This window comes from Torulaspora delbrueckii, chromosome 1 (genome assembly GCF_000243375.1).
Source record: "Torulaspora delbrueckii CBS 1146 chromosome 1, complete genome".
Classification (NCBI taxonomy): domain Eukaryota; kingdom Fungi; phylum Ascomycota; class Saccharomycetes; order Saccharomycetales; family Saccharomycetaceae; genus Torulaspora; species Torulaspora delbrueckii.
The window spans coordinates 613,031-637,052 of NC_016501.1; the positions used below are offsets into that span (position 1 = coordinate 613,031).

The 24,022-nt window shown below is 41.2% G+C and overlaps 15 protein-coding genes across 15 annotated transcripts; 8 read left to right on the forward strand and 7 right to left on the reverse strand.

Moving 5' to 3' along the window:
• Positions 1 to 19: 19 nt before the first annotated feature.
• THI80 (thiamine diphosphokinase) lies at positions 20 to 970 on the reverse strand (the record flags this gene model as incomplete). The annotated part of the gene is made up of 1 exon (XM_003678838.1): positions 20 to 970. The coding sequence occupies one exon, from the start codon at positions 968 to 970 to the stop codon at positions 20 to 22; it is 951 nt and encodes a 316-aa protein (XP_003678886.1).
• A 216-nt stretch (positions 971 to 1,186) lies between these two features.
• SPT3 (transcriptional regulator SPT3) lies at positions 1,187 to 2,167 on the forward strand (the record flags this gene model as incomplete). Its single annotated transcript, XM_003678839.1, has 1 exon — positions 1,187 to 2,167. One exon carries the CDS (start codon positions 1,187 to 1,189, stop codon positions 2,165 to 2,167), a length of 981 nt encoding a protein of 326 aa, XP_003678887.1.
• A 55-nt stretch (positions 2,168 to 2,222) lies between these two features.
• Positions 2,223 to 4,475, reverse strand: ELG1 (Elg1p; the record flags this gene model as incomplete). The annotated part of the gene is made up of 1 exon (XM_003678840.1): positions 2,223 to 4,475. The coding sequence occupies one exon, from the start codon at positions 4,473 to 4,475 to the stop codon at positions 2,223 to 2,225; it is 2,253 nt and encodes a 750-aa protein (XP_003678888.1).
• A 273-nt stretch (positions 4,476 to 4,748) lies between these two features.
• PNO1 (Pno1p) lies at positions 4,749 to 5,567 on the reverse strand (the record flags this gene model as incomplete). The annotated part of the gene is made up of 1 exon (XM_003678841.1): positions 4,749 to 5,567. One exon carries the CDS (start codon positions 5,565 to 5,567, stop codon positions 4,749 to 4,751), a length of 819 nt encoding a protein of 272 aa, XP_003678889.1.
• A 1,221-nt stretch (positions 5,568 to 6,788) lies between these two features.
• Positions 6,789 to 8,570, forward strand: MDM32 (Mdm32p; the record flags this gene model as incomplete). The annotated part of the gene is made up of 1 exon (XM_003678842.1): positions 6,789 to 8,570. The coding sequence occupies one exon, from the start codon at positions 6,789 to 6,791 to the stop codon at positions 8,568 to 8,570; it is 1,782 nt and encodes a 593-aa protein (XP_003678890.1).
• Positions 8,571 to 8,632: 62 nt separating this feature from the next.
• SPP2 (spliceosome ATPase-activating subunit SPP2) lies at positions 8,633 to 9,256 on the reverse strand (the record flags this gene model as incomplete). The annotated part of the gene is made up of 1 exon (XM_003678843.1): positions 8,633 to 9,256. One exon carries the CDS (start codon positions 9,254 to 9,256, stop codon positions 8,633 to 8,635), a length of 624 nt encoding a protein of 207 aa, XP_003678891.1.
• A 136-nt stretch (positions 9,257 to 9,392) lies between these two features.
• Positions 9,393 to 10,724, forward strand: SHE9 (She9p; the record flags this gene model as incomplete). Its single annotated transcript, XM_003678844.1, has 1 exon — positions 9,393 to 10,724. One exon carries the CDS (start codon positions 9,393 to 9,395, stop codon positions 10,722 to 10,724), a length of 1,332 nt encoding a protein of 443 aa, XP_003678892.1.
• Positions 10,725 to 10,941: 217 nt separating this feature from the next.
• Positions 10,942 to 12,222, forward strand: RPT3 (proteasome regulatory particle base subunit RPT3; the record flags this gene model as incomplete). The annotated part of the gene is made up of 1 exon (XM_003678845.1): positions 10,942 to 12,222. One exon carries the CDS (start codon positions 10,942 to 10,944, stop codon positions 12,220 to 12,222), a length of 1,281 nt encoding a protein of 426 aa, XP_003678893.1.
• A 78-nt stretch (positions 12,223 to 12,300) lies between these two features.
• Positions 12,301 to 13,824, reverse strand: SMP3 (glycosylphosphatidylinositol-alpha 1,2 mannosyltransferase; the record flags this gene model as incomplete). The annotated part of the gene is made up of 1 exon (XM_003678846.1): positions 12,301 to 13,824. The coding sequence occupies one exon, from the start codon at positions 13,822 to 13,824 to the stop codon at positions 12,301 to 12,303; it is 1,524 nt and encodes a 507-aa protein (XP_003678894.1).
• A 263-nt stretch (positions 13,825 to 14,087) lies between these two features.
• On the forward strand, positions 14,088 to 16,937 carry SXM1 (Sxm1p; the record flags this gene model as incomplete). The annotated part of the gene is made up of 1 exon (XM_003678847.1): positions 14,088 to 16,937. The coding sequence occupies one exon, from the start codon at positions 14,088 to 14,090 to the stop codon at positions 16,935 to 16,937; it is 2,850 nt and encodes a 949-aa protein (XP_003678895.1).
• Positions 16,938 to 17,022: 85 nt separating this feature from the next.
• NCB2 (negative cofactor 2 transcription regulator complex subunit NCB2) lies at positions 17,023 to 17,478 on the reverse strand (the record flags this gene model as incomplete). The annotated part of the gene is made up of 1 exon (XM_003678848.1): positions 17,023 to 17,478. The coding sequence occupies one exon, from the start codon at positions 17,476 to 17,478 to the stop codon at positions 17,023 to 17,025; it is 456 nt and encodes a 151-aa protein (XP_003678896.1).
• A 384-nt stretch (positions 17,479 to 17,862) lies between these two features.
• On the forward strand, positions 17,863 to 19,728 carry UTP5 (Utp5p; the record flags this gene model as incomplete). The annotated part of the gene is made up of 1 exon (XM_003678849.1): positions 17,863 to 19,728. One exon carries the CDS (start codon positions 17,863 to 17,865, stop codon positions 19,726 to 19,728), a length of 1,866 nt encoding a protein of 621 aa, XP_003678897.1.
• A 217-nt stretch (positions 19,729 to 19,945) lies between these two features.
• HPT1 (hypoxanthine phosphoribosyltransferase) lies at positions 19,946 to 20,593 on the forward strand (the record flags this gene model as incomplete). The annotated part of the gene is made up of 1 exon (XM_003678850.1): positions 19,946 to 20,593. One exon carries the CDS (start codon positions 19,946 to 19,948, stop codon positions 20,591 to 20,593), a length of 648 nt encoding a protein of 215 aa, XP_003678898.1.
• A 214-nt stretch (positions 20,594 to 20,807) lies between these two features.
• On the forward strand, positions 20,808 to 21,821 carry URH1 (trifunctional uridine nucleosidase/nicotinamide riboside hydrolase/nicotinic acid riboside hydrolase; the record flags this gene model as incomplete). The annotated part of the gene is made up of 1 exon (XM_003678851.1): positions 20,808 to 21,821. The coding sequence occupies one exon, from the start codon at positions 20,808 to 20,810 to the stop codon at positions 21,819 to 21,821; it is 1,014 nt and encodes a 337-aa protein (XP_003678899.1).
• Positions 21,822 to 21,913: 92 nt separating this feature from the next.
• On the reverse strand, positions 21,914 to 23,383 carry DIT2 (putative cytochrome P450; the record flags this gene model as incomplete). Its single annotated transcript, XM_003678852.1, has 1 exon — positions 21,914 to 23,383. The coding sequence occupies one exon, from the start codon at positions 23,381 to 23,383 to the stop codon at positions 21,914 to 21,916; it is 1,470 nt and encodes a 489-aa protein (XP_003678900.1).
• Between the last annotated feature and the right edge of the window lie 639 nt (positions 23,384 to 24,022).

The following is a 24,022-nucleotide window of genomic DNA, read 5'->3' on the forward strand; positions in this document are numbered from 1 at the left end:
TTAGGAAGTGTATTTTTGTCTATATACAGTTGGCTATTCTATCTATGAATACTTCAACATTCATCACAATACCATCTTTAACATCAATAAAGCATTTATCAATCCCAACGAAACGATTACTACTGCTCACTTTACCTTCGCCAACACAAGTATGCCAATTCTTAACGTCCCACTTGAGGCCAGAGGTTTCTATTATTTCTGTGGGTCCGTTTAAAGGGAGTAGTCCGCAATTGCCAATACATTGATCTCTAAATTCTTTAGTGTATTCCAACAAGAAACCGCCAGATGGGACGAAAAAAATTAGATCTGTAGCACTCAGATAGCATAGGTTGAACTGACTATCCGGAGACGATAGCTTGTACAATTGAGTGATCGAGTGAATTGTTTGATCAAAACGTCCATCAATCCCACCAAGAGCCAATAGTGAGATTCTCTCTAAAGTTCTCGACTTATTTGCTTTCAGAGTTTTATCATACCATTCATGGATACCTGAGAAAAGCTCGATCGAATGATTGGTCTCTGTGGATTCCAATACTTTTCTTCTGAAATCTGGAGAATTAAAGTGAACTGATATTAGGTACAACGCTTTTGTAAAGTCCGTTGAATATTGGGTCTGTTGCTTTATCACTACAACGCCAGCTTTTTTGTAGTACTCTTCCGTTTCTGGCTTAAGAGAGTCGAAATCGCCAATAATGTAATCGGGTAGATACATGGCTCTATCTGACTCATTATCTTTGAAAAAGTCGTACAGACGATTGGCCCCACCATCGGCGCAAACTCTTAGCTTGAAAGTACTCCACAGCTTCAAAAAGATTGGTGAAACATTGATCTCTTGATTCAACACCAGAAGAGCAGATTTGTCCGTACTGCCTGGTTTGATACAGTACTCCAGGTTGAAGAGATGTGCATACTTGGATTGGTCGATTTCAACTGAAATTCTTTCGTCATTCTCAGCACACCATTCCGACATCTGAATCAATCAATCCTGGCTTAAATTGACCTGAAACAACGGTTAGCCAGCTTTCTTTAGTTTTTCACTTTTTATCTGTTGATGTTTAATCACCGCTTTAGTTTGCCTAGAGAAAATGGGAAATCGGTAGAACTCGAAGACCTCAGCAACGAGATAAAACACCCGATTGGCAATTACTGGCCATCGAATACAGATAAAGAGCATAAACGAGCAGTAATGGACAAGCATAAATACCGTGTGGAGATCCAGCAAATGATGTTTGTCTTTGGAGAGACGAACGATCCTCCAGTTGAGACAACTTCTCTAATCGAAGATATTGTTAGAGGCCAGGTTATGGAGATTCTCTTACAGGCTACCAAAACTGCTCAGATGAGAAACAGTAAGAGCATATTAACGGAGGATGTCATCTTCATCATCAGACATGACAAGGCTAAGGTTAATCGACTAAGAACATATCTACTCTGGAAAGAGCTGCGAAAACACGCAAAAGATCAAGATGCAGCAGCTGCAGGAACTGCACCTGGTGGAGGAGGCGATGAGGAAGAGAAAAAAGGACCGGCAGAGAAAGATGATAAGGATCCTGCTAACACCATGAAAGTTAGAAAGTCGCAAATAAAGTTGCCTTGGGACTTACAATTTATGTTTAATGAACAGCCCTTAGAGAACAATGATGATGATGATGAGCTAGACGAAGACGAAAGGGAAGCAAACTTGGCCACATTGAAGAAACTTAAAATGGCTGATGACCGAACTAGAAATATGACTAAAGAGGAGTACGTACATTGGTCTGATTGCCGTCAAGCAAGTTTCACGTTCCGAAAAGCCAAGAGATTCCGTGACTGGTCAGGTATTTCTCAGCTGACGGATAGTAAGCCACACGATGATGTTATTGATATTTTAGGGTTTCTCACGTTCGAGATAGTCTGCTCCCTCACAGAGACAGCACTAAAGATAAAAAAGCATGAACAAAGACTTCAACTTCAGAAGGATAAATCACAACAAAACAACCAAGATTTTGAAGTAACTGAAATTCATAGAAAGAAGAGACTGTTCGACGGTCCTGACAATGTGGTGAATCCACTCAAAAGGAAACATGTGGAGGAGGCATGGCGTACATTACAGACTATCGATATGAGACATCGTGCTCTTACGAATTTTAGAGGAGGAAAGTTTAGATCTAGACCAATAATTATGTAGTTATGCTTATGTTAATGTGAATGGTAATGGTTAGATAATGCATGTTGGTTTTTTCTTATTTCCAGCAGTTGATCACAGTGTTTGGATCAGCTTTAAACCAGATAGGTTTGAGCAGGCGCTCCTGAGTTAAACGCCATGCTACTTCATTATATTCTTCTTTGTCAATACCTTTGCACTGTTCGAAAAATATTTCCTTGTTTCCTTCTTTCACCTGCAGTTCCGCCTTAGCGATTTCAAGAACATAAGGATTTATTTGTTCTTTAACGTCCTTACTGTTGTTCACCTCAAAATCGACTTCCACAGATTCATCAAGCTCGTCAGCAGAGTAGAAACCCTGGAAACGGTCCAAAATTTCACGCATCCTCTTCGAGTTCCTAGTCTTTCTCACCTTTCCTTCTATCAAATTTTTCTTGGCCACTCTAGTTTTAAGATAGTTCACGCTGGCGCTTTTCATTTTCTCGTATTGATTGGCATTTAATTTAGTAGGTTTTGCTAGCAAGCCACAAGACAGTTGCTGCTCTAAATAGTTGCCAACGTTCAGTTCATATGGTAGCTGCAGATTGTTTAGTTTGTCAACAAGGTGGAGTCTGTAGTCTACCATGTAGTCATGCTGCAGACGCTCTTGGTCGTCAGCCATGCCATTCAGAGCTGCTTGGGCATGCGGTGTCATCAGGGTGTGATCTATGTCCTGTGAGATAGAAGATTTCCAAACGGTTTGCCTATCTAAAATGTCACCGAATGATAGTAGGTCCAAATGTTGAGATGTCTTTTTCAGATCGGGGTACGGTACACTTTCTTGTGACGAAGCTGCGGGTTCCTTGAAATCCCCAGGTGGTGTACAGCAGAACTGAAGATCCATTAAGCATTTTCGAATGTCTCTTTTGCTACATGCAACTAGCAACTGCAAAATGGCTCGATCAATCTTGAGATCGATCTTTCGACAGTATCTCTCCAAGAATGCTATGACTGTCTGATGAGAAACCCTCTTACAATGGAAAAGAGAATCCTCTTCTATGGCAAGCTGGATTACATTGCTCGGCACAAAATTGATATCCCTGCAAAGTATAACAATGGGCCTTCTGCTGGTAAGAAGGATCTTTTCAACCGTTTGCCAAAAAAACTTGTCGTGTTCTTTGAACAGTACGTCTACATCATCCAACAGTATGATACCCTTAGATCCCTGGCCTTTGACATAATGTGTTGTAGAGAAATCCATTAAGGTATCAAGGATGTCCTTCTTGGACCTATTGTTGGAAGTATTGACTTCGTAAATCTGTCCCTCATGGTGGTCCATCAGTACGTCTAGAAGTGTATTCTTACCAATTCCGTCGCCATGCATTATCATTATAGGAACAAACTCTTCTGTGGTGTTTTCAATGTCAAGACTTTCATCAATTATAAAGTCATCCAGTGGGTCGTATTCAATCTTTTGACGTTTGAGCATTTTAGTCCTTTTAGTAGGTCGCCTTAGCTTTAGAAATGCAGTTTCAATCCATTCAGCTACATTTTTTTTTAAAGAAGGCTCTAACATCACATCATCAACTGACCTTGGTTTGAATAGCTTGGTCCACAATTGAGAGTACTTCCTTGCACTAGCGATCTTGACACGCCCTGTATTTTCTTGTGAACTTTCCCTGTCATTAAGTGATTTGAAGTCATCTGGATCAAATGATATCAATTCGGTTATGCAACGCTTTTTTTTATTCATTGGCAGATTTAAGCTTCTGTTCTCTGCAATGGCTCCAAATGGCTCAACCATTTGTCTAGATGGGAAGGGAGCTGACGAAGATATTGCTCCACGCTTGACTTTCTTCTTTTCTTCCTGAAGCGCGATACTGGAGACCACAGAAGCTTTCAATTTCAATGGCTCTGATTCTGGCCTGAAATTATTAAAGAGGTCCTTTAAAGTCGTCTTCTTGAAGCTTGAAGGAGGTTCCACTCGACTGACAGTCGGGAGTCTTGATCCATTATTCTCGCTTTCAATCCCCAGATGCAACTCGTCGTTAAAGTCATCATCTAATGCTATGATTTCCGGTTCTTCAGAAAATTCCTTTGGCAACATAGTATCACCTTTCTTCTGCCGACTACTCATCAAAAAGCTTTGTACCGATGGTCCTCCTTTTTCCTTGGGAGTCGGTTGGCTAGTTTTCAAAGGTGAGGAAGAGCCAACTTCACCAGACATGTCTATCGACTCCAGAGTCTCGTCCTCGTTATATGTTGGCTCCTGGACCTCGTTTGTATTCGCTTCAGCTCTTCTTGCCTTCGTGTTGCCATTGAGTAATTCTGATAACGAAACGGCTGCCTTCATCTCAACCAGTCATAACCAGAGGACCTTACCAGACTACAACGAGGATGATAATCGTAGTCGGGACTCACTGACAAGTTTAAATTTATTTGAATACGCCTTTTGAAGAAGATGAGCGTTCCCTTTCGCGTCTTTTCTACCATTCGGGCGTCAGGCAAAACCTGTCAAATGAAACTCGTGAAGGCTAAGGACATCAGGGCTGCCCATCCCCGCCTGCATTAAGCACTAACCTTTGATTGTCTATTTCACAGTACTACTTGCACATATATCCGTTATTTAGTAGCGTTCCTTCAGCCTAGAGGCGACAGTACGTAAATTACCATAAACTTTGCCCGGTGGAGAACCTAAAATCAAACTTACCACAGCTTCTCTTGCCATTCTAATATGTGTGAACCCACCTAAAATATGAATCTTTGAATCGGCTAAGACAATTCTCGTCCTCGTAGCATTTTCGATGGCAAACTTGGTCTTACCGTCCTTACCTGCAATACGACCAATGGCTCTCGAAAGATGGTCCCCATTTAGAGTCTTGACATCCTTAATTTCAAATGTCTCGATGTAAAGATCATCCAATCTCAGCAAAGCGATAGAATCATCGAGGTCAAACCCCAAAGTGAACGCCTTTATGAAATCAGCACCTTTCTGTAAAGCTCCTGGATCTGTAGTATGTTTTGGGTTTGTCCTCAGTTCCACGGATTTTGTCTTCAAATTCATTCTAACCTGAAGTTTCAAATGCTCCACTAAAGGTGGGTAAATTTTTGTCCAGTTGTTTCTCAAAGGAGTCATTCTATGAGGAGGAACTGCAACCTTTCTACTCTCCAACTTTACCTTTCCCTCCTTGGCAAGATTGGCGGAGCCAAAACGTGGTTTTCCTTGATCATCCAATACCACACCTTTCGATTCTTTCGACTGCTTCTTTACACCCTCTTCATTTGCAGCCTCCTGAACTTCAGCTTCTTGACCCAACATAACATCGTCATCGTCCTCATCGTCAATACTTTCCTTATTATTAACACCAATGATCCTACTAGCTCCATCAATTTCTCCATTTCCAGTTGCCACTTCTGATTTCCTCAAAGCAGTTGGTGCCACCATTTTCAAACTACCAATTCAATGCAAATCTAGGTCAAAAACAAGAGTCTCAGCACAAACTTTCTACCTCAATAGCTGATTATTATGCTTCATCTCGATGAGATGAGCTGTGAAAAATTTCGAATTAATCAAGAGAAAAGTAATACAAGCCCGATGAAGTCACGTGATACACAACATCATATACATACACGGCGAGCTGGTTTAAAACTAACCATCATTGATTAACAACTTCAATGAGTATTGAAGACTAATATTGTTTTGTTTTGAGAGCAATTTCCGCTAAAAGGGTTTGTTCTGCCGCCGTTAAGAGTAAATAATACAAATAAGTTCATCAAAAGGATACTGAAAGTGATTCATTCCACACATATCACAAGCAGAACATGATACACTCAAGGGCTTACGTTAAAAATTGAATTTATGCATCGTGAGATGTTTCCTTAACTTTCATGCCAGATTTGGCCTCGGCGGCTAACTTCGAAATAATCCACAGAATGTAGTCTGGCATAATTAGAATTAAAAAAATATACTTACAAAGAACTAAAGGCTTTTTCAACAACTCTCAACGGGTCCTTTAGGGTCCTTTAAGGTTCTTTAGTTCTAGAGTGATCATCGTCATTGCTATTTGGCTAAGGATGAGTGTTGTAGCTGACGTGTGAGACTTCCCACTCTCAGTGTTTGGTGTGTGACACACTTCATTGTGGTTCGACGCTGAAAGTAACAAATACTGTGAAATTAAGATAAAGTATATAAGTGACCAATTCCAAAGCGCTAAGCAAAGAACGAGGATCAAACGTTCCAGCTCGAATGACAATGTAATCGATTTCGATTAACAGCGTGTGATCTTCATTTATATGAAAGAAATTGAATCAGCCAGAACTCAGACAAAAGAGCCTCCAGCCTAAACTCCGAGATGGTAAGGGATCAAGCTCGCTGAAAGTGCTGCATAAAAGAAGACTATCAGCATTAATCGAAGGAATGACTACGCTGCCCTTCACGAGGGGCGAAGTAGAATCAAAGATGGTAAGAGACCTTTTGAAAGCTCTATGAAGCTGTCTCTTGCATTTTGGGCTTCTCGCTTGCCACTTTTTTCACGAAGCTTTTTAGCCCGGGGGAGACTTTTCAGGAACGATGAGATTCCAGTAGTACAAAAGGTGCGTCTTAGTTCAATTGTTCACCAGAGCCAGCAAGCGTTCCGTTCTAAGGAGTTAATATATTGCCGCTCACATGAGGCCGTTTTACAGCCGAACTCTGATATGGACTTCAATATCGTCATTCTGCTCTCGAAATGCCTTTCGAACCCACTCAGCCCTCAAAGGTCAGTATAACTTCTCAAAGCTACGATGTCTGCACAGTGGGAGCACATTTATGAATAGGTCTAGTGAAAGACATGAGGATTTGATGTCAAAGAATACTGACTACTTGCATGTTCAGAATATTTTACTTCGAAAGAATCAGGAAAGGATGAACAAGAAGCAGGTTCTCTCTGAGGCAACAAACTTTTATGAGAGATTCAAAATCAATACAAAATGGTTGCTGATTCGAGGTAATAGACCATTTTCTGCTAATGAGATTAGTACAATGTTCTCTTGGCTGCTCATCTCTCAAATCGTCTGGATCATCCTGGGTACCACCACCTTCGTTTCCATCCTATTACTTATCTTCAACACAGTTTTCGCCAAGGAAATGGTCGGAAAGTGTATAGGGAAACTTCTCAACGTTTTTCTGGAGGATGTTGACATAAAGTTCGAAGATGCTCTGGTACCGGAGTGGAAGAAAGGCTGTATTCGTTTCAATAAGGTGGAATTGAAGACGATTAATCGAGATGATAGTGTGGATCAAAGTGCCGATAATTCTGAGCAAAACTTGAAGTTCAGCCTAAAATTTCACGAAATCGAACTGACCTTATCATTGAAGAAATGGCTATTGGGAAATGGGCCAATCAATGATTTGTCAGTTTATGGTATGAGAGGTGATGTAAGCGTAAACTACGCCTACGAGCAAACTCCACAGGATTTATTCATCGATTGGTTTTCTAACAAGGAGTATCGTTTAGGAAGAGTACAATTAACAGATTCGTGCGTTAACATTCATGATGAACAGCTCGATATGAAATACAGGGTTTCTATCTACAACTTAGTGATGCCTCAATTAAGGTTCGAATGGATGATTCCCGATTTCTTTAATGCCGATGTTGCAACAGGGGCCATCAACCATTCACTTTTTACAATTCACAAGAGGCAACATAAACTGGTATATTCGAATGAGCTAGAAAGAGATCTTTCCCCTTGGAAGAGAATCACTAGATTGAAATTAGATTCCATCAATGTTAAAGATTTGGGGTTGAACAAGAGTAACGTATTTAATTGGTTTGAGGATGGAAATTTAGAGATAACTGCAGATATTATGCTGCCACATGAAAGTGATGAAAACAAAGAAAACAAATATATGGTGCTAGACTTTCGGTTCAAATTTAAGGATCTAAGGGCGCGCTTTCCTGACAATGCACCAAGATTATCTACAGGGGAAGAACTTATCTCATTGGAGGAGCTGAAACCTCTGATCTCTTTTATCAACACCCAAAATGGTTATTTCCGATCAATGGTGAATATAGAGAATACCAATGCGGTTTGGAATGCTCCCAATGTGTCAGTCAATAAGGTTGTTTCATATCCAAATGTCACAGTAATACCATCTGCTCAATGGAACGACGGCGAGGACGAGGTAGGCTCAAAAGGGCAGGAAATAATCAAGTTCCATGAACAGCCATTCCATAATAACAACGAAATTGTTCTCCGTTGTCGGATAGCGAAGAACATCCAGGAGTTAAATGACAAGGTGATGTTCCAAGAGACAGGTGTCTATGACACTTTAAGCATGGAACTGTACGTGGACCTTATTAGAATGGTGGAAGAATGGGAGTATAAGAAGAAGAATGATTTTATGAAGCTATGGGGCACCACGGTTGCCTCACAGCTCTTGTTGTTTGGTATCGGAGCCATGGTCTGAGTACCGAACATAACCTGTATATAGCAGATAATGACATTAATGACTTATTCTGAATTTTAGCATCATTCAAGAGTTCGCTCGCTCGCCTGATCTCTTATGACCCTGACGATCGGCAGGAAAGAGTCGTCCGGGGTATGACTGGGTTCCCGACCTTTAGAATGTGCTTTGGCACCGATTCCCATGAAAAGTGGCCTAGCTTCCTCATGCGGCAGTTTAATCTTTTTCTGTTCATTGGAATCATCTTCCTCATCGCTATCCCATCCCATTCCTCTCAACATTGCTTTCCCAAAATCTTCAACTGGAACTGCTTCATATTCTTCTTCAGTTGTGGTCTCAGGAATATTACTTAACCATCGGCTTTCTGAATTTGTCAGACGTTCTCTAGTAACCGACTTATCGTTTGGCAGTTCTTGATCATCATCTGTCGAATTTATTAATCCAAATTTAACTTCAGTCTCTTCTTTTACATCCAGTGCCTCCGCTAATGTTGATACTAGCCTCTTAGCCTTAATAACCAACTGTTTGGGTTTCTTTTCCTTAAACTCTTCGACATGTGTTATACTGATCTTAGCCTTACCTCCTGCACCTTCATCTCCACCGAAGACATTCTGTCTCTTCCGTTTCTTAGCATCCTTTTGGCCATTTTTCGACTTCTTATTGAGGTTCAGGCAAAATCCACCATTCATAGCTCTACTGATGTTGCTCGTCTATGTCCGGTACTTTGCATTACTCGTGTTCGGATTAGTTCTTTGATGCGTAAATCTTGTCACATCAATTTGAGAAAGAAAGGAGATAGACGACGAGCTAGTATCCATCCCAGTGATGATACCGAGACGGCAAGTTCAGCTTACTATTTTTGGGAGGGCTGAGCTGCTTTATGTGACCGGGATCGTACAGAAGGCACATTTCACATCTAGAGGGTGCCTACTTCAGATATCAAAGGAATCTACGAGAACAGAGAACTCCAAGCAAACACGAACTCTATGGGACCTTTGGGAACCACGCTGGAAAAAAATTCAGAACCAATTGAATGATACACGGTCGCTGTTAAACAGATACTCATCACAATTGTCATATCATGCGTCAAAGGCCAAAACATCTATACAGGAAGCTAACAAGAAACTAGCAGCGCAAGAGCGGGAAAAGTCTGACCAGAGATTAAACTACAACAAAGATGTCAAAACGAGTGAGAAAATTAAGGATCTACCCTCACAGCGGGAGTTGCACCGGCGTAAATGGTCTCGGAAGTTGGAGTTTTATTTCGATTCACTACAAGAAACCATCTTTACCGCTACACGAGCACTAAACGATGTGACAGGATACTCCAGTATTCAGAGGCTACGTAACAGTATCGAGCTCTTGGAGAAAAGCACAGAAGAAAACCGGATCGAGTTGAAGAAGTTGAAAGATACATACGCGGATGCTATCGAGCAAAGAACCAGGTCCCAAAAGGAATTAAATGAGTTGTTACAGAGGAAGAGCTCTTGGTCTCCCACGGACCTGGAGAGGTTCACTGAGATTTATAAGGACGATGCTCTGAATTTGAAGAGGGAACAGGAATTGAAGTTGGAGGTCTCTGCTAAAGAATCCAAGCAAGAAGAACTAGGAGATGATTTGTATCGAGCAATACTTACCCGTTACCATGAGGAACAGATTTGGTCCGATAAAATTAGAAGAACATCAACGTGGGGCACCTTCATTCTAATGGGAGTCAATATTTTCCTATTCTTGGTTTTCCAACTGCTGCTCGAACCATGGAAACGAAGAAGACTTACAAGATCGTTCGAAGATAAAGTAAAAAAGGCTCTTGAAGATTATTCTGTCGAACAGAATCTGAAGCTTGAGGCAATGTCTGCCAATATTAAAAGAGGCTCTTCAAGAGTTGAAGAGCCGCAAAGGATTACCACCGAGAAGGTACCACCTCAAGAACCTAGAATTGTACTTACAGCTCCAGAGCAGAGTGAACACGAAACAATCAAAAACAAACAACTCATAGAAAGAGTTTGGGCATGGATTAAGAACTTTGGCAATAAATTTCAACCATCTTCAATTTCTCAATGGGATTCACAGACTACTTTCTCCAACGTTGAACTATACACGTACTCGATTTTACTGCTCTTTTTGGGAGTAGTTTCGACAGCATTGATTAAATAAAAGAACATCTGTAAATAAATATGAAAGCATTGATGATCACTTTGGATTAACTATAACTATCTTTATCATGGGTAGTGTTTTAGGACGTGCATGACGATCTTGAAGTATAAGGTTTAAGCGCGGGTGGCAAAAACCTTGAATACCACAACAACCTGATCCATTACAAACCGACCATTGTGCAACCTGGCTAGTGTTTTGTGTACCCACGATTGGAACTATGGACGAGCTAGGTATTATAAACCCAGCGGAAACCGCAGTTGAGGAGAGAGCGGCTGTCAAATCATATGGAGCCCTTTTATCTCAGTTGAATAATAACAATGCTAACTTAGGATCGAATACTAGTTCTGATGTCTATTTGAAATTGAAGAGACTCGAAAAAGAGTATGAGTTGTTGACTTTGCAAGGAGACTACATTAAGGATGAGCAGCGTCATTTGAAGCGTGAACTGTTAAGGGCACAAGAGGAAGTTAAGAGAATTCAATCTGTGCCATTGGTTATTGGGCAATTTTTGGAACCAATAGATCAAAACACAGGCATTGTATCCAGTACGACAGGTATGAGCTATGTGGTGAGAATCCTGTCCACTTTAGATCGCGAGTTATTGAAGCCATCGATGTCTGTTGCTTTACACCGTCATTCTAATGCGCTAGTTGATATTCTACCTCCAGACTCAGACTCCAGTATATCGATTATGAGTGAAAATGAGAAACCTGATGTCACATACGCTGACGTTGGTGGGTTGGATATGCAAAAACAAGAGATTAGAGAAGCAGTGGAACTGCCTTTAACTCAAGCAGACCTTTACCAACAAATTGGTATTGATCCCCCAAGAGGTGTTTTACTATATGGACCACCAGGTACAGGTAAGACTATGCTTGTCAAAGCGGTGGCCAATAGTACAAATGCCGCGTTCATTAGAGTGAATGGTTCTGAATTCGTCCACAAATACCTTGGTGAAGGTCCTAGGATGGTGCGTGACGTCTTTAGACTGGCAAGAGAGAATGCTCCATCTATTATTTTCATTGACGAAGTGGATTCTATTGCTACCAAACGTTTTGATGCTCAAACTGGTTCTGATCGTGAAGTTCAACGTATATTGATAGAGCTATTAACCCAAATGGATGGGTTTGACCAATCCACTAACGTGAAAGTGATAATGGCTACCAATAGAGCAGACACTTTGGATCCCGCATTGCTAAGACCTGGTAGATTAGATAGAAAGATCGAGTTTCCATCTTTACGTGACAGGCGTGAGCGTCGTTTGATCTTTGGTACGATCGCTGCCAAGATGTCCTTAGCGCCAGAGACTGATCTTGATTCATTGATCATCCGCAATGATTCTTTGTCGGGTGCTACCATCGCTGCTATCATGCAAGAAGCCGGTTTGCGTGCTGTTAGAAAAAATAGGTATGTTATCCTACAAAGCGATTTGGAAGAGGCATATGCTGCGCAAGTCAAAACTGATAGTGATGTCGATAAGTTTGACTTCTACAAATAATGGAAGTAATGTCATCGGTGTAAAGTAAATAAGGACGTAGAGTGAAGCATGCATACAATTTTGAGTTGGTCGTTTCTGCTACAGAAGTGACACGTTATATACAGTGATCCCTGGTGCAAATGTGGAAAAGTCACCAAAATCCAGGTGATCAAGATCGAGGTGAGCTTTTTCTTCTCTGGCTGGAACAAGCATAAACTGTGAGAGCTTTTCTAAACGGCTTTTCACAGAATTTGGTGCAATTAGGTTGACGTTGGCTCCATTTCGCAGAAATTGATGTAATGTGGTATTGAGCAGTTCGATATCGCAGCCCTTCAGGTCCACAATGTGATTTTTAGTGGTTTCAAACGGTAAAAGGTCAATCGACTCGATATCGTTCTCTATCAACGTGGTGGATGTGGTCAACTCTTTATTCATATACATCCAAGTTGGTGGAGAGTAAGTTTTCCACCATATGTGAACCCCAAGAGGCGAGTCATCTCTTTGGAAGTAGCTTATGACCCTCAAAATCCCACCCTGATGATAGATGCCCATGACGATTGCTAGGAAGAGGTTAAATATCAACCATAACCTTTTAACGTGAACAGAACGAGTACTCTGAAAAAATGTTTGATCATCAAAACAGGAAAACATTTGAGGCGCTAGTGGTATTAAGAATCGCAATTCCTGATGTTTGAATGCGGAAAGCAGAAGTAAACCAGATAAGACTGACAACAATGGAAGATTTCTCGTAAAACTATTCATCGACCTCGGATTCAAGAACAAAAATGCAGGGCCCATAATTTGTGGCAAGTTCAACAGCATATGATTGTATCTTGGATGCAGACCATGCAACTGGAGGTTAGATTCATCAAAATTGTAAAGTAAATTATTCAATGGGGCGATAACCCATTTACTGCTTTGGTACAGCACAGTATCGATCTCAACAAATATCAAGCAACATATTAGCGATACGAATGTCAAAAGTACAAGGTGAAATTTATGGGATCTGTAATAATACCAAAAAACCGCCAATGAGGGAAGAAGAATGAAAGCCGGGAAAGTGATTCGATTAAAAACACCTAACATAATCAAAAACCCAAGAATCATCGAAGCCTGGCAGGCAGGTACCTTCCGCTTTTTTTCATCGAGGATTAATTCATTGTAAAGTGCCAGCACTAAAAGTAAAAGAATTGTCTCCAATGAATTTGAAAATGAGTGGCTTTGGAAACTACAAGTAAGGTACGAAGTCGCAATGAAAAAATTGGTCCTCTTAGAATCAATTCCCCTAGTTTCACTTAATCTCTTGAAAACTAATTGACAAAGTGCAATGTATATCAGGAAGTTTTGAAGCCGAACCAAGCCCAAAATAGTCATGGAATCCCTGACTTTGAAAATGGTCAGAATGATAAAATACAGTGGACCGTAATTAAGCAATAGAGGTACAAAGCTTCTAGCCGCATTCAATGGCTCGAATTCCCAAGGAAGAGACCCATTAACTCCTAGATACCGTACAGCAAGCACTTCAAGACTCTGAAAATGTTCATCCGGATGAACATACGAAGATTGCAAAGCGATAAACCCACTGATAGCCAATGCAGTGAGCTGCAACGGGCTCCAGGACATCTTCCAAGTCTAATGTCACTAAGCTATAATACTGATCAAATATGATTGACAGTCCCATTAAAAGTGAGAGTTGGATAGTAACTTTTAACGAGGTGCAAAATTTTCTGAACAATGTTTAGATCTAGGCCCATACTAAGGGACTTTAATGATAACAGCCAGACGATGAAGTTTAATTGGAAGTTGCAACGCTTCGCTACTGTGTTTTACCCATTATTTGTTGTTTGATCACCAAATTGATTTTGGAAATCAAAAAACTGTGAAATATGCTGGACGAGCAGGCAATTTTGAACTGCGTTGAGCAGACCATGATTGCCGATGCCAAAGTCATTAAAGAAGCTGAATTACAACTTTTTGAATACCAAAAGAGACCTGGCTTTACCACTTTTCTGCTAAAAGTTCTTTCAGATGAAGAGATTCCTACTCACATCCGTTTATCTTCCGCAATCTACTTTAAAAACAAAATCCAGAGGTCTTGGAATGCCACTAATCGTGAAGATGGAATCAAGCCAGATGAGCAACAAGTAATTAAGGAAAACTTGATTCAAGCTCTGGTCAAGAATTCTGAGAATAATCATATAAGACCGCATTTGACGGAATCCGTTAGAGGGATACTGGGTAACAATGATGAATGGGATTTGACTGGAGTCATTAATGACCTACTAAATAGTGGGAAACAAGAATATGTCTACAGTGGTCTATTACTCCTTTTCGAGGTCTGTATTGCTCACAGATGGAGTATGGCGGACCACCGTCAAGAGATCGATAGGGTGATTGCGATAGTTTTCCCTACAATAGAAGTTATTGCATCACAATTGGCAGATCGCGAGGATTACAGATCGAATGAGCTGATGTATCTCATAATAAAGTGTTTCAAGTATGCCTGCTTGAACAATTTTCCCCAATATTTCCTCAACACTGAAAAGTTGAATGCATGGATTCAACTACATCTATACCTTTGTGCCAGACCGCTTCCTAAGGAGGTTTTCTCTCTTGATCCTTCTGACAGATGTTTAGATAAGAGGGTTAAAGTTAATAAATGGGGGTTTGGTAACTTGAACAGGTTTATTCACAAATTTTCCAGAGTAACAAAGTCTGTTTCACAGGAGTTCGTTTCAAATGTCTTCAACAACATCATTCCTGCCATTTTGCAGGAATACTTCATAGTGATACAAGCTTGGAGAGACAAAACTCTGTGGCTAGGAGAATCTGCATTGCATTATATGATTCAATTTTTGGAAAAATGTCTTGTCACAGAGGAAGCTTATCCATTGATTCAACCTCATCTGGAGACTATCATCGAACGAGTTATCTTCCCATGTTTGTGCGCTAATGAGGAAAGTGTTCAATTGCTCGAAGAAGACCCTGAAGAATACACAAGGAGATACTTCGATATGAATAAGGAAAGCTCGACAGCCGATGTTGCATCCTGTGATTTTGTCTTTGTTGTAGGGCACAAGCGTGCTTCCCAACTGGATAAGATCCTACCGTTCGTCAACAGCGTGTTTATTAGTTACACGGAAAACCCCGATGATCTGGAAACAGCATTCAAACAAGAAGGTGCCATGAGAATGATCTCCACCTTGTTCACATTATTGGATTCCCCAAGTGATCTTGAAACGATTTTCTCTCGTTACATTGTACCAATTTTATCACAAAATAGGTACATGTTTTTAGTCGCGAGGGCCTTAGAGACTATTTCAGTGTACCCTAACGAATTCAAGGATTTGGAAACACTATCAAGGCTATTTCAATTGACATACGATCATTTCATGACCAGTGATTTGATACCGATCCAAGTTGAAGCGGCAGATGCATTGAAATCTTTGGTCGTTAGCAATCCAGGTATCCACTCCCACATTTCAGCTCAAGTTCCCGGAATCATGGAAAAGTTACTAAGGCTTTCTAAGGAATTTCAAATCGACACTTTATCCGAAGTTATGGAAGTATTTGTGGAGAGGTTTGCTGATGAATTGATGGTATTTGCCGGAGATTTAGCCGCTAACTTGGTGGACCAATTTTTGCAATTGGGATGTTCGCTACTGGACAATTCAGGTAACTCTTATTCTACTGGTGATCAAGACTCGGAGATTCAGGCGAGTTCGCTATTGCAAACAATGACCACGATGGTAATGTCCATGAGTAAGGTCTCTCTAATTGACAAGTTTCTGCCGGTAGTGAAGTTTGTCATAGTGAACGCACAAATCTCATTCTTGACAGAGATAGTGGATTTGATGGACTCTTTGGCGCTTTCATCGCAAGCACTCTTCAACCAGTTCACACCAGAGATTTGGGAAATGGTTCACGACGTATTTGATTCATTTCAGACCTACGCAATGAGCTATTTTGAAGGTTACTTGATCTTTTTCGAGACTCTGGTAACTCATGGTTTCCCACAGGACCAAACTTTCTTACAACCATTCTTGGAGATCTTGAGTTTGAAATTAGACAGTGATATTGACTACGATGTGGAGAGCGTCCTGGACATTCTTGTCTTTTACGCCTTATCGATGAGGGACATACCGCTATTTGACAAAGCTTTGAAAGCCGCCTCAAATGATGAATTAGAGTTAGATGACGGCGATATCATAAAGCTTTTCCTCGCCAACGTATTTGTAAAGCCCGTTGAGACTTTGCAAGTGAGTGAGAAGGAAGGTGCTACACTCATCCTACTAACCAAATGGTTTTCATGCAAATTTTCCAGTGTGTTTTCTATCAAATTACAAATCATGGCCATTCTGTCACTATTCAAATTGCCAGAACTACCTGGAGCTCTAAAGGGATTCACAAGTCAATTTGCAGACAAGTTAGTCTCGCTAACAGAGAAACTTCCTGAAGCCATCCGTAAGAGAGATGCCATGTCCAAGGGTGAAGAAGGTATCGAAGAAGTTTTCGGAAACGACGTGGACCCAGCAGAAGATGGTTATTTCGAAGAGTACGAAGAAGATTTGAAAGAAACCATGTTGGACCAAATCAACGTATTTCAAGAAGTCCATTCTTTCTTGTCACAAGCCCAACAACAGGACAACAAGAAGTACAACACCATTATCAACTCACTAAGCGACGAGAAAAAACATTCCTTGCAGGTCATCCTAGATTTTGTTTCCCAAAACTGAAAACCCAGCCCAAAATCATTTGTTTTCCGAATTTCTACGTACTATACATCTTCATCACTATAGAATTACAAAAATCGTCCACCATTCACACATCGTCCTCTTCAGCCTTCACACCATCGCTACTAGCACCACTAACACTAGTCTGATGCAATCGCGAACGAGATTGTCTGAACAATTCTTCCTGTTGTCGTAGTAACTCTTCCTCGGAAAGCCCCGACTTCTTGAACTTGGCATCTCGCTTCTCCTTAATCCTTTGCGATCCCTTATACTCTGCCAATTGCTGTTCCAAGAACGGTACAAACTCATTATACTCCAATTCTTCTAGAGCCTTTATCACATGCTCAGGAGCTATGGTCTTCTTGGCATCACTTTCGGCCATCTCAGAAGCCATCGACGATAGGATCATGATGAACTCTATCCCGGACTTGATAATGATTTCGCGCGCCTCCTTACTGAAGGTCAGGTCTGGTTCCAGTACTTCGGAGATGATCTTTTGAACGGTCGCCTTAGGCAGCGACACGTCTTCCAATTCGTTTGCCATGGTCCGATTGATCCTCCTCCTTTAATGGTGAGCCTCTCTACAAATTTCAAGGCTCTTTTATATACGTTTCGCACGCGCGATGAGCAGCGATTTGGCGTCGATCAGCAAGAGAAGGAGTTAGAGCTCGTTTTGAGAAGCGATCACAAGGAATGAAGGCTAAGAGTTCACTTGGAAGCATTCCTAGCTACAAGGAAGACATATTGAAGGTTATGGGGGTGGCCACTGTGTCCCATTGTTTGTTAAGTACAGCTGAAATGTTTACCGTCGCATTGGACGAGAGTGAAAAATTTTTGAGAATTAATTACCATTTGGTGAAAAATTAAAGGCTTCTCGATGAGATGCGATGCGATGAGCTACTTAGATTCGACGGATTGAGTGGTTCAAATGTCAAATTTAGAAGTTCCCGTTGTGTGTTCTGAGTACGATGGTGAAGGGCGGTTTTTGTGCGGTGTAACGGTGGCCTTAAACCGTCAGAGAGTGAGTGTACAGAGTACCGATCCTGGTGCTCCGCTTAATGAAAATGTCTTGTTATTGGAGGAGTCCAATCTACGTGTTATTGTAGTACGTTGGGGGTTTCTGGAGAGTCCTGGTACCCGGTGTGTTTTCCTAGGGCTGAATAACGGTGAAGTGTGGATATATTCGCCTGCGGCAAATGAAGTGGTGTACAAATTATCAACGGGAAACTCATCGAAGATCAACGATGTGGTTGTCAAGAGTGAGAGCGTATGGTGTGTGGACTCAGAGGACTGGATTTATGAGTTTAGCCTGGGTGACTTCACTGTAAAGCAGCGATTTCAAGTCGAATCTTGCATTTCGCTTGGCAGACTATGTTTGATAGATGATAAGTTACTGGTGGCTTCACATTGCATCTTCCTGGTGGATATTTCATCTAGAAAAGTGATACAGACATATCCGGGGCACACGACGCCTGTAACGCACTTGAAAGCTTTGACGAGTGAGTATTTTGTTACCGGTGCTTCGAGTGACCGTTTTTTGAACGTCTATGATCTGCATACGGGAGCTACAAAGACTGTGCTAGTTCTGCAGTCGAACTTGCAAGAGTTTTCCCATTCGGAAGAGCACTCGATCGCCGCTACTACTGAGGATGGTGATGTTGAAATCTTTTCAGACCCGCTAGTGGCTAATATTACCAATAAGAGACGTGGGAACAAATCAAAGCAATCTAACAAGACAATCCATGGTAGTTTCGAGCTCAACGGTAAAACCTCTAAGAAGCCATTCTTGAACGTATCGATAAATCGCGACATATTGAACTTGGCATGGTTGCAAAATGCCACGATACCAAATTTTGTCCAACTGAAATGGGAGGGCTTATCAGCAGACCATACCGTTCAGCTGGTCAGCAAAACCACCGCTGGGGATCATTCTCTATATGGAACAGAAACTGCAGCAGTTGGAAACTATAAGGAAGGGAACGCCAGAGTCACTCATGGTGACAATTTTAAACACGTTAACGATGTGATCAAGCAGTGGGAGGCAGAGTTGACTCAACAGGAACGTGAAGATAACGAAAAGGCCACAGAGTCACTCGCTGACAAGTTAGAATTGACGTCACTAAACGTCTCCAAGAAGAAAACCACAGCCACCACAGCCGGCACAGTTACCGTGATATTATCCCAGGCACTACAATCGAATGACCATTCCCTCCTGGAGACCGTTCTCAATAATCGTGATGAAAGAGTCATTAGAGATACTATATTCAGATTGAAGCCTCCACTAGCTGTCATCCTGCTCGAAAGACTCGCAGAACGTATCGCAAGACAAACTCATCGTCAAGGACCTTTGAACGTTTGGGTCAAATGGTGCCTGATCATTCACGGTGGTTATCTAGTATCCATCCCAAACTTGATGTCCTCGTTATCCTCTCTGCATTCCACCCTTAAGAGGCGTTCAGCCTTGCTGCCCAGATTGCTGACCTTGGAAGTCAAGCTAGAATCCACGCTGAACGGGATATATCCAACACAGGATATCGATGAAGCATTACTGGAATTACAATCACCACAAGATTCACAAGAGGAAGACGAAGATGAGGACGTTGAATATAACGAAGAACTGGACGACGCAGGATTAATAGAAGATGGTGAGGACGACTACGATGATTCCGAAGAAGATGAAGATGAGGAAAGTCTTAACGAACTACCCGATGGTCCCCAGGACGGCAAATCGTCGCAAGATCTCGGAGTTTCGGATGATGATGAAGCTGGGTACAGTGACGTCGAAATGTCATAGCTTTGACCATCAGCAGTCACATATAAACTACATAAAATAGCACTTCTTTGTACATTAGCTGATAATCGTTATTGTCACGTGTAGCCCATCGCTAAAAAGTCGAAAAATTTTGAGTAGATTGGAATCTCGATACATTTCGAAGCTCATCTCTAATTCACAATCTTGAATAATCTTTGGCTAGTTTCTATCGCTGTCGAGAATTTCCCTCTAAATCACTATGTCTGACGAAAAGCAATACATTTCCTACAACAACGTTCATCAGTTGTGTCAGGAGGCTGCCCCAAAGATCAAGGCTTTCAAGCCAGATATTATTATCGCTATCGGCGGTGGAGGTTTCATTCCAGCAAGAATCCTGCGTACATTCTTGAAAGAGCCAAACACTCCAAATATTAGAATCTTTGCAATTATCTTGTCCCTATATGAAAACATTTTGACTGCATCTGGTGGTGAAGTTGAACAGATCGGTGTCAAGGTCCAGAGAACTCAATGGATCGATTACAAGCAATGTAAGCTAGATTTGGTCGGTAAAAACGTTTTGATTGTTGATGAAGTCGATGATACCCGTACGACTCTACATTATGCTCTAAGCGAATTGGAAAAAGACGCCGACGAGCAAGCAAAGGCCAAGGGGATCGATGTGGAAAAGAACCCAGAATTCAAGACCACTTTCAGTATTTTTGTCCTTCACGACAAGGTCAAGCCAAAGAAGGCTGATCTTCCTGCCGAGATTGTGAACGACAACAACCGTTATTTCGCCGCTAGGACTGTCCCAGACTCATGGTTGGCCTACCCATGGGAATCTACTGATATTGTTTACCACACAAAGATGGCTATCGAACAAGGTAACGATGTTTTTTTACCATAAGGCCATAGGACATGGCTGACGGGGGCTTTTTAGCCCATTGTAAAATTCTATAAAGATGTAAACTACAGCCAGATAAACAATCTTAATATCAACAACATTGACCGATAACTTCAAGAGATCTTCCCTCCACGTGAACGGCTCATTTAAGTTGTAACCCATATATCAAGTTACGCTTACATTCACAAAGTCACAAACTATAGAGACTCGAGGTGATATGACGATCAACTCGATACCGATATGGCTTGACTGTGATCCAGGGCATGACGATGCAATCGCGATGCTTATAAGTTGTTTCCATCCAGCCTTCAAACTACTAGGACTAGGGGCATCATATGGGAATGCACCTTCAGAAAACACTTCATATAACGCCCGGTCCCTCATAACAGCATTCGGTAAGACTCAGGATGTACCTATCTACCCTAGTGCTAAGAGACCCTGGGTGTTTGAGCCAGAATATGCGCCCGATGTCCATGGTGCTTCCGGTTTGGACGGTACAACTCTATTACCGGTGCCTGAATGTGAGATGATCATCGAGAAAAGCTATTTAGATGCCATGGAGGAAGCTATTATAACTCATAATGGTGAAATAACGCTTGTTTCCACAGGCGCCTTGACATCTGTGGCCACTTTACTACGTGATCGACCACATTTGAAAAAAATGGTCAGGTATATTAGCATTATGGGTGGAGGTATAGACCTCGGTAACCGTAATGACAATCATTCGGCAGAGTTTAACATTTGGATTGATCCTCAGGCTGCTAATTTTATCCTGAGCGATCCTGACATTAAGAATAAATGTATTCTCTTACCCCTCAATGTGACCCATAAAGCTATTGCTGACCAGAGAGTGCAAGATCAAATTCGTGGTAAGGGTCAGTCCAAATTGCGCGAGCTTTTTTACGAGCTATTCAAATTCTTTGAACATTGTTACAAGGATGCCCAGGGTTTTGACTATCCGCCAACTCATGATCCATTAACGTTGATGCCACTGCTGCAGTTTTACGGTTGGGTAAATCCTTCTGTTCTCCAGCTAACTTATAGGCGACTGAATCTGCATGCAATAGAGGACAGAAATAGCCCTGACTTGGGAAAGACGTGCATTTTGAAAGAGTACAATTCACAGGAAGATTTGGGTACAATTGTTTGTTTTGATATGAATATTGGATTCTTCTGGGAACAAGTTTTCCAAGCTTTGGACCGAGCGGCCAAGTCCTCAACCATTGAATGAGTCGATTAGCAACGCCAAAAGTATAGAAAAGAACCAAAAGTTATTTAAGTATTAATACATCGAATTTATGGCCAGAATTTAGCCAGTACGATTTATATAGCATCTGAACAGCTCTCAAAATTTAATTTTAGGTTAGATGGACTCAATGGCCCTGCAGGCGTCATTCTTTCCTCCCAGTCCGACGCTAGCGTCCATTTATACTGCCTCAAAACCTCGGCGATCGTAACTCTCATCTCGGTTAAGGCCAATTTTTCTCCTAAGCAAGCACGGCGACCACCATGAAATGCTGTCATAGTATATGCATTTTTAGCATGCTTCCAATTTTTAAGAATGGTTTCGTTGTCTTCACCCCATCTGGTAGGGTCAAACTGATCTGCATTGGGCCCCCAGACTTTGGGATCATGACTTGTACCAAAATTATTGTAACCAACATACGTATCTTTTGGGATAACAATTTCTGGACCAAGCCGACAAGCCTTAGTCGTCTTTCTGTTAATGATAATGTTTAATGGAGGGAAAAGTCTGATGGCTTCAAAAATAAAAGAATTCAAAAAAGGTAATTCTGATAATTCTTTAGAGTCGTTGACATCTTGCACTTCTGCTCTGATTTTCTGTTGCAATGCCGGATGTTTGCCAAGTAGATACAGCGAGGTTGTTAACAGCACTTGGGGATTTTCATGGCCAGCGACCAGGATGATAACAATATTGTCAGTCAATTGCTGATAATTGATGATTTCATTGTTATGCGCCCGAATCAAATCACTGGATGCAAAGGATGTTTGCTCGAATTTGTAATTTGTGACCAAATTATCTTGAATCTTGGTAACAAGTTGCTCTCGAAAGCTTGCGACATCTTTGAAAGCTTTTCTTCTAGCCGGTATTGGAAGTAAATCTAGGAAGGGAAAAGTCAAATACATAGGATGGAATATTTGCTTTTTAATATCGATCAAATGCTTGTGTAATTGATTGTCGTCCTGAGTAAGAGCACCAAAATCAAATCCTAGTGCAACCTCTGAAATATTATCCAAACATAGGCGCTGGATCAGAGGACCCATGCTTGCACTCTCAGGGGTTTTTCTTCTGAGCTTTTCAATACCATTGCAGAAAAGTTCAGCATTTTTGTAGAATGGCTTATCGTCAAAATGCTGAAGCCCATTTGTCACAACTGACCTGTACGTCCTCCAAACTTGGCCATGAGCACTAATAACATTATCGCCCGTGTACGCTGCTATCACAGCATATGGAATTTTTTTTTGGTTACCACTCTTAGCAAATGTATCCTCTTCTCTAAATACATGTGCCATCAATTCTGGTCTAGTCACAATAATATTCCATCTCGACCCAAAAAATATCTTAGCAGCCCCATGCTTCTCTAAAGGTTCTCTTAGATACATGTCATATAATTTTGTTTGATCGATGTTGAAAATTGTAGGTAAGAAGATCACATAGAATGGTATTGTTGGAATGTTTCTGGGGAAGTTGAGGGGCGGAACGACGATCTTGAAGATCAAATGACCTACAAGAACAAAGAAAATTGAAACCAAAATGCCCGCTAAAGCCATTATAATAACACGTAGATTTTTTTGTATCAAAGTACTTGGCTAACTCCAAACTTCCTCTTTGAATTTTCAATGATTATTATTTTAATTAATTTTGAAGAGCGACATTATATATTTTACTGTCACTCAAAGCGTCTGTCGCGAAAGTAACGGCAATCCATAAAGTTTCTCGAATATTAATAAAAATGGAAAGGCGATAATTGAGGATTTTACAGTTCAACCTTACTTGGCGAAATAAGGATTTGTAAATTGATTTGCTAGGTCGAGCCGCAGTCTTAAATTTCTCAAGAGGGCATTTTTCGCAAACTCCAATCAAAAATATGGCGTTTAAACAATTTCAAGTGCGAAACCTAAAGGGTTGTACCATTCCACTCACCAGACCTGAAGAGAAACATTGATTCTAAAATTATCAAGCAATGATTCAATCAAATAAACAGGAGACCCTGAAGGGCAGAGTCTGGCTGAGGCATAATAATGAAAGCTTCAGCAAAATGGTGTTTCTCGAACCTGAGAAACGGATATTGAGCACTAATCCCAGCATAATGTTTCTGGCTATCGCCATGAGTTACACTCCTGGCCCGATGTTTCGATATTGAGTTAGCTCATATAAATTGCATGGTTGAGAGACCTTTTATCAAATTA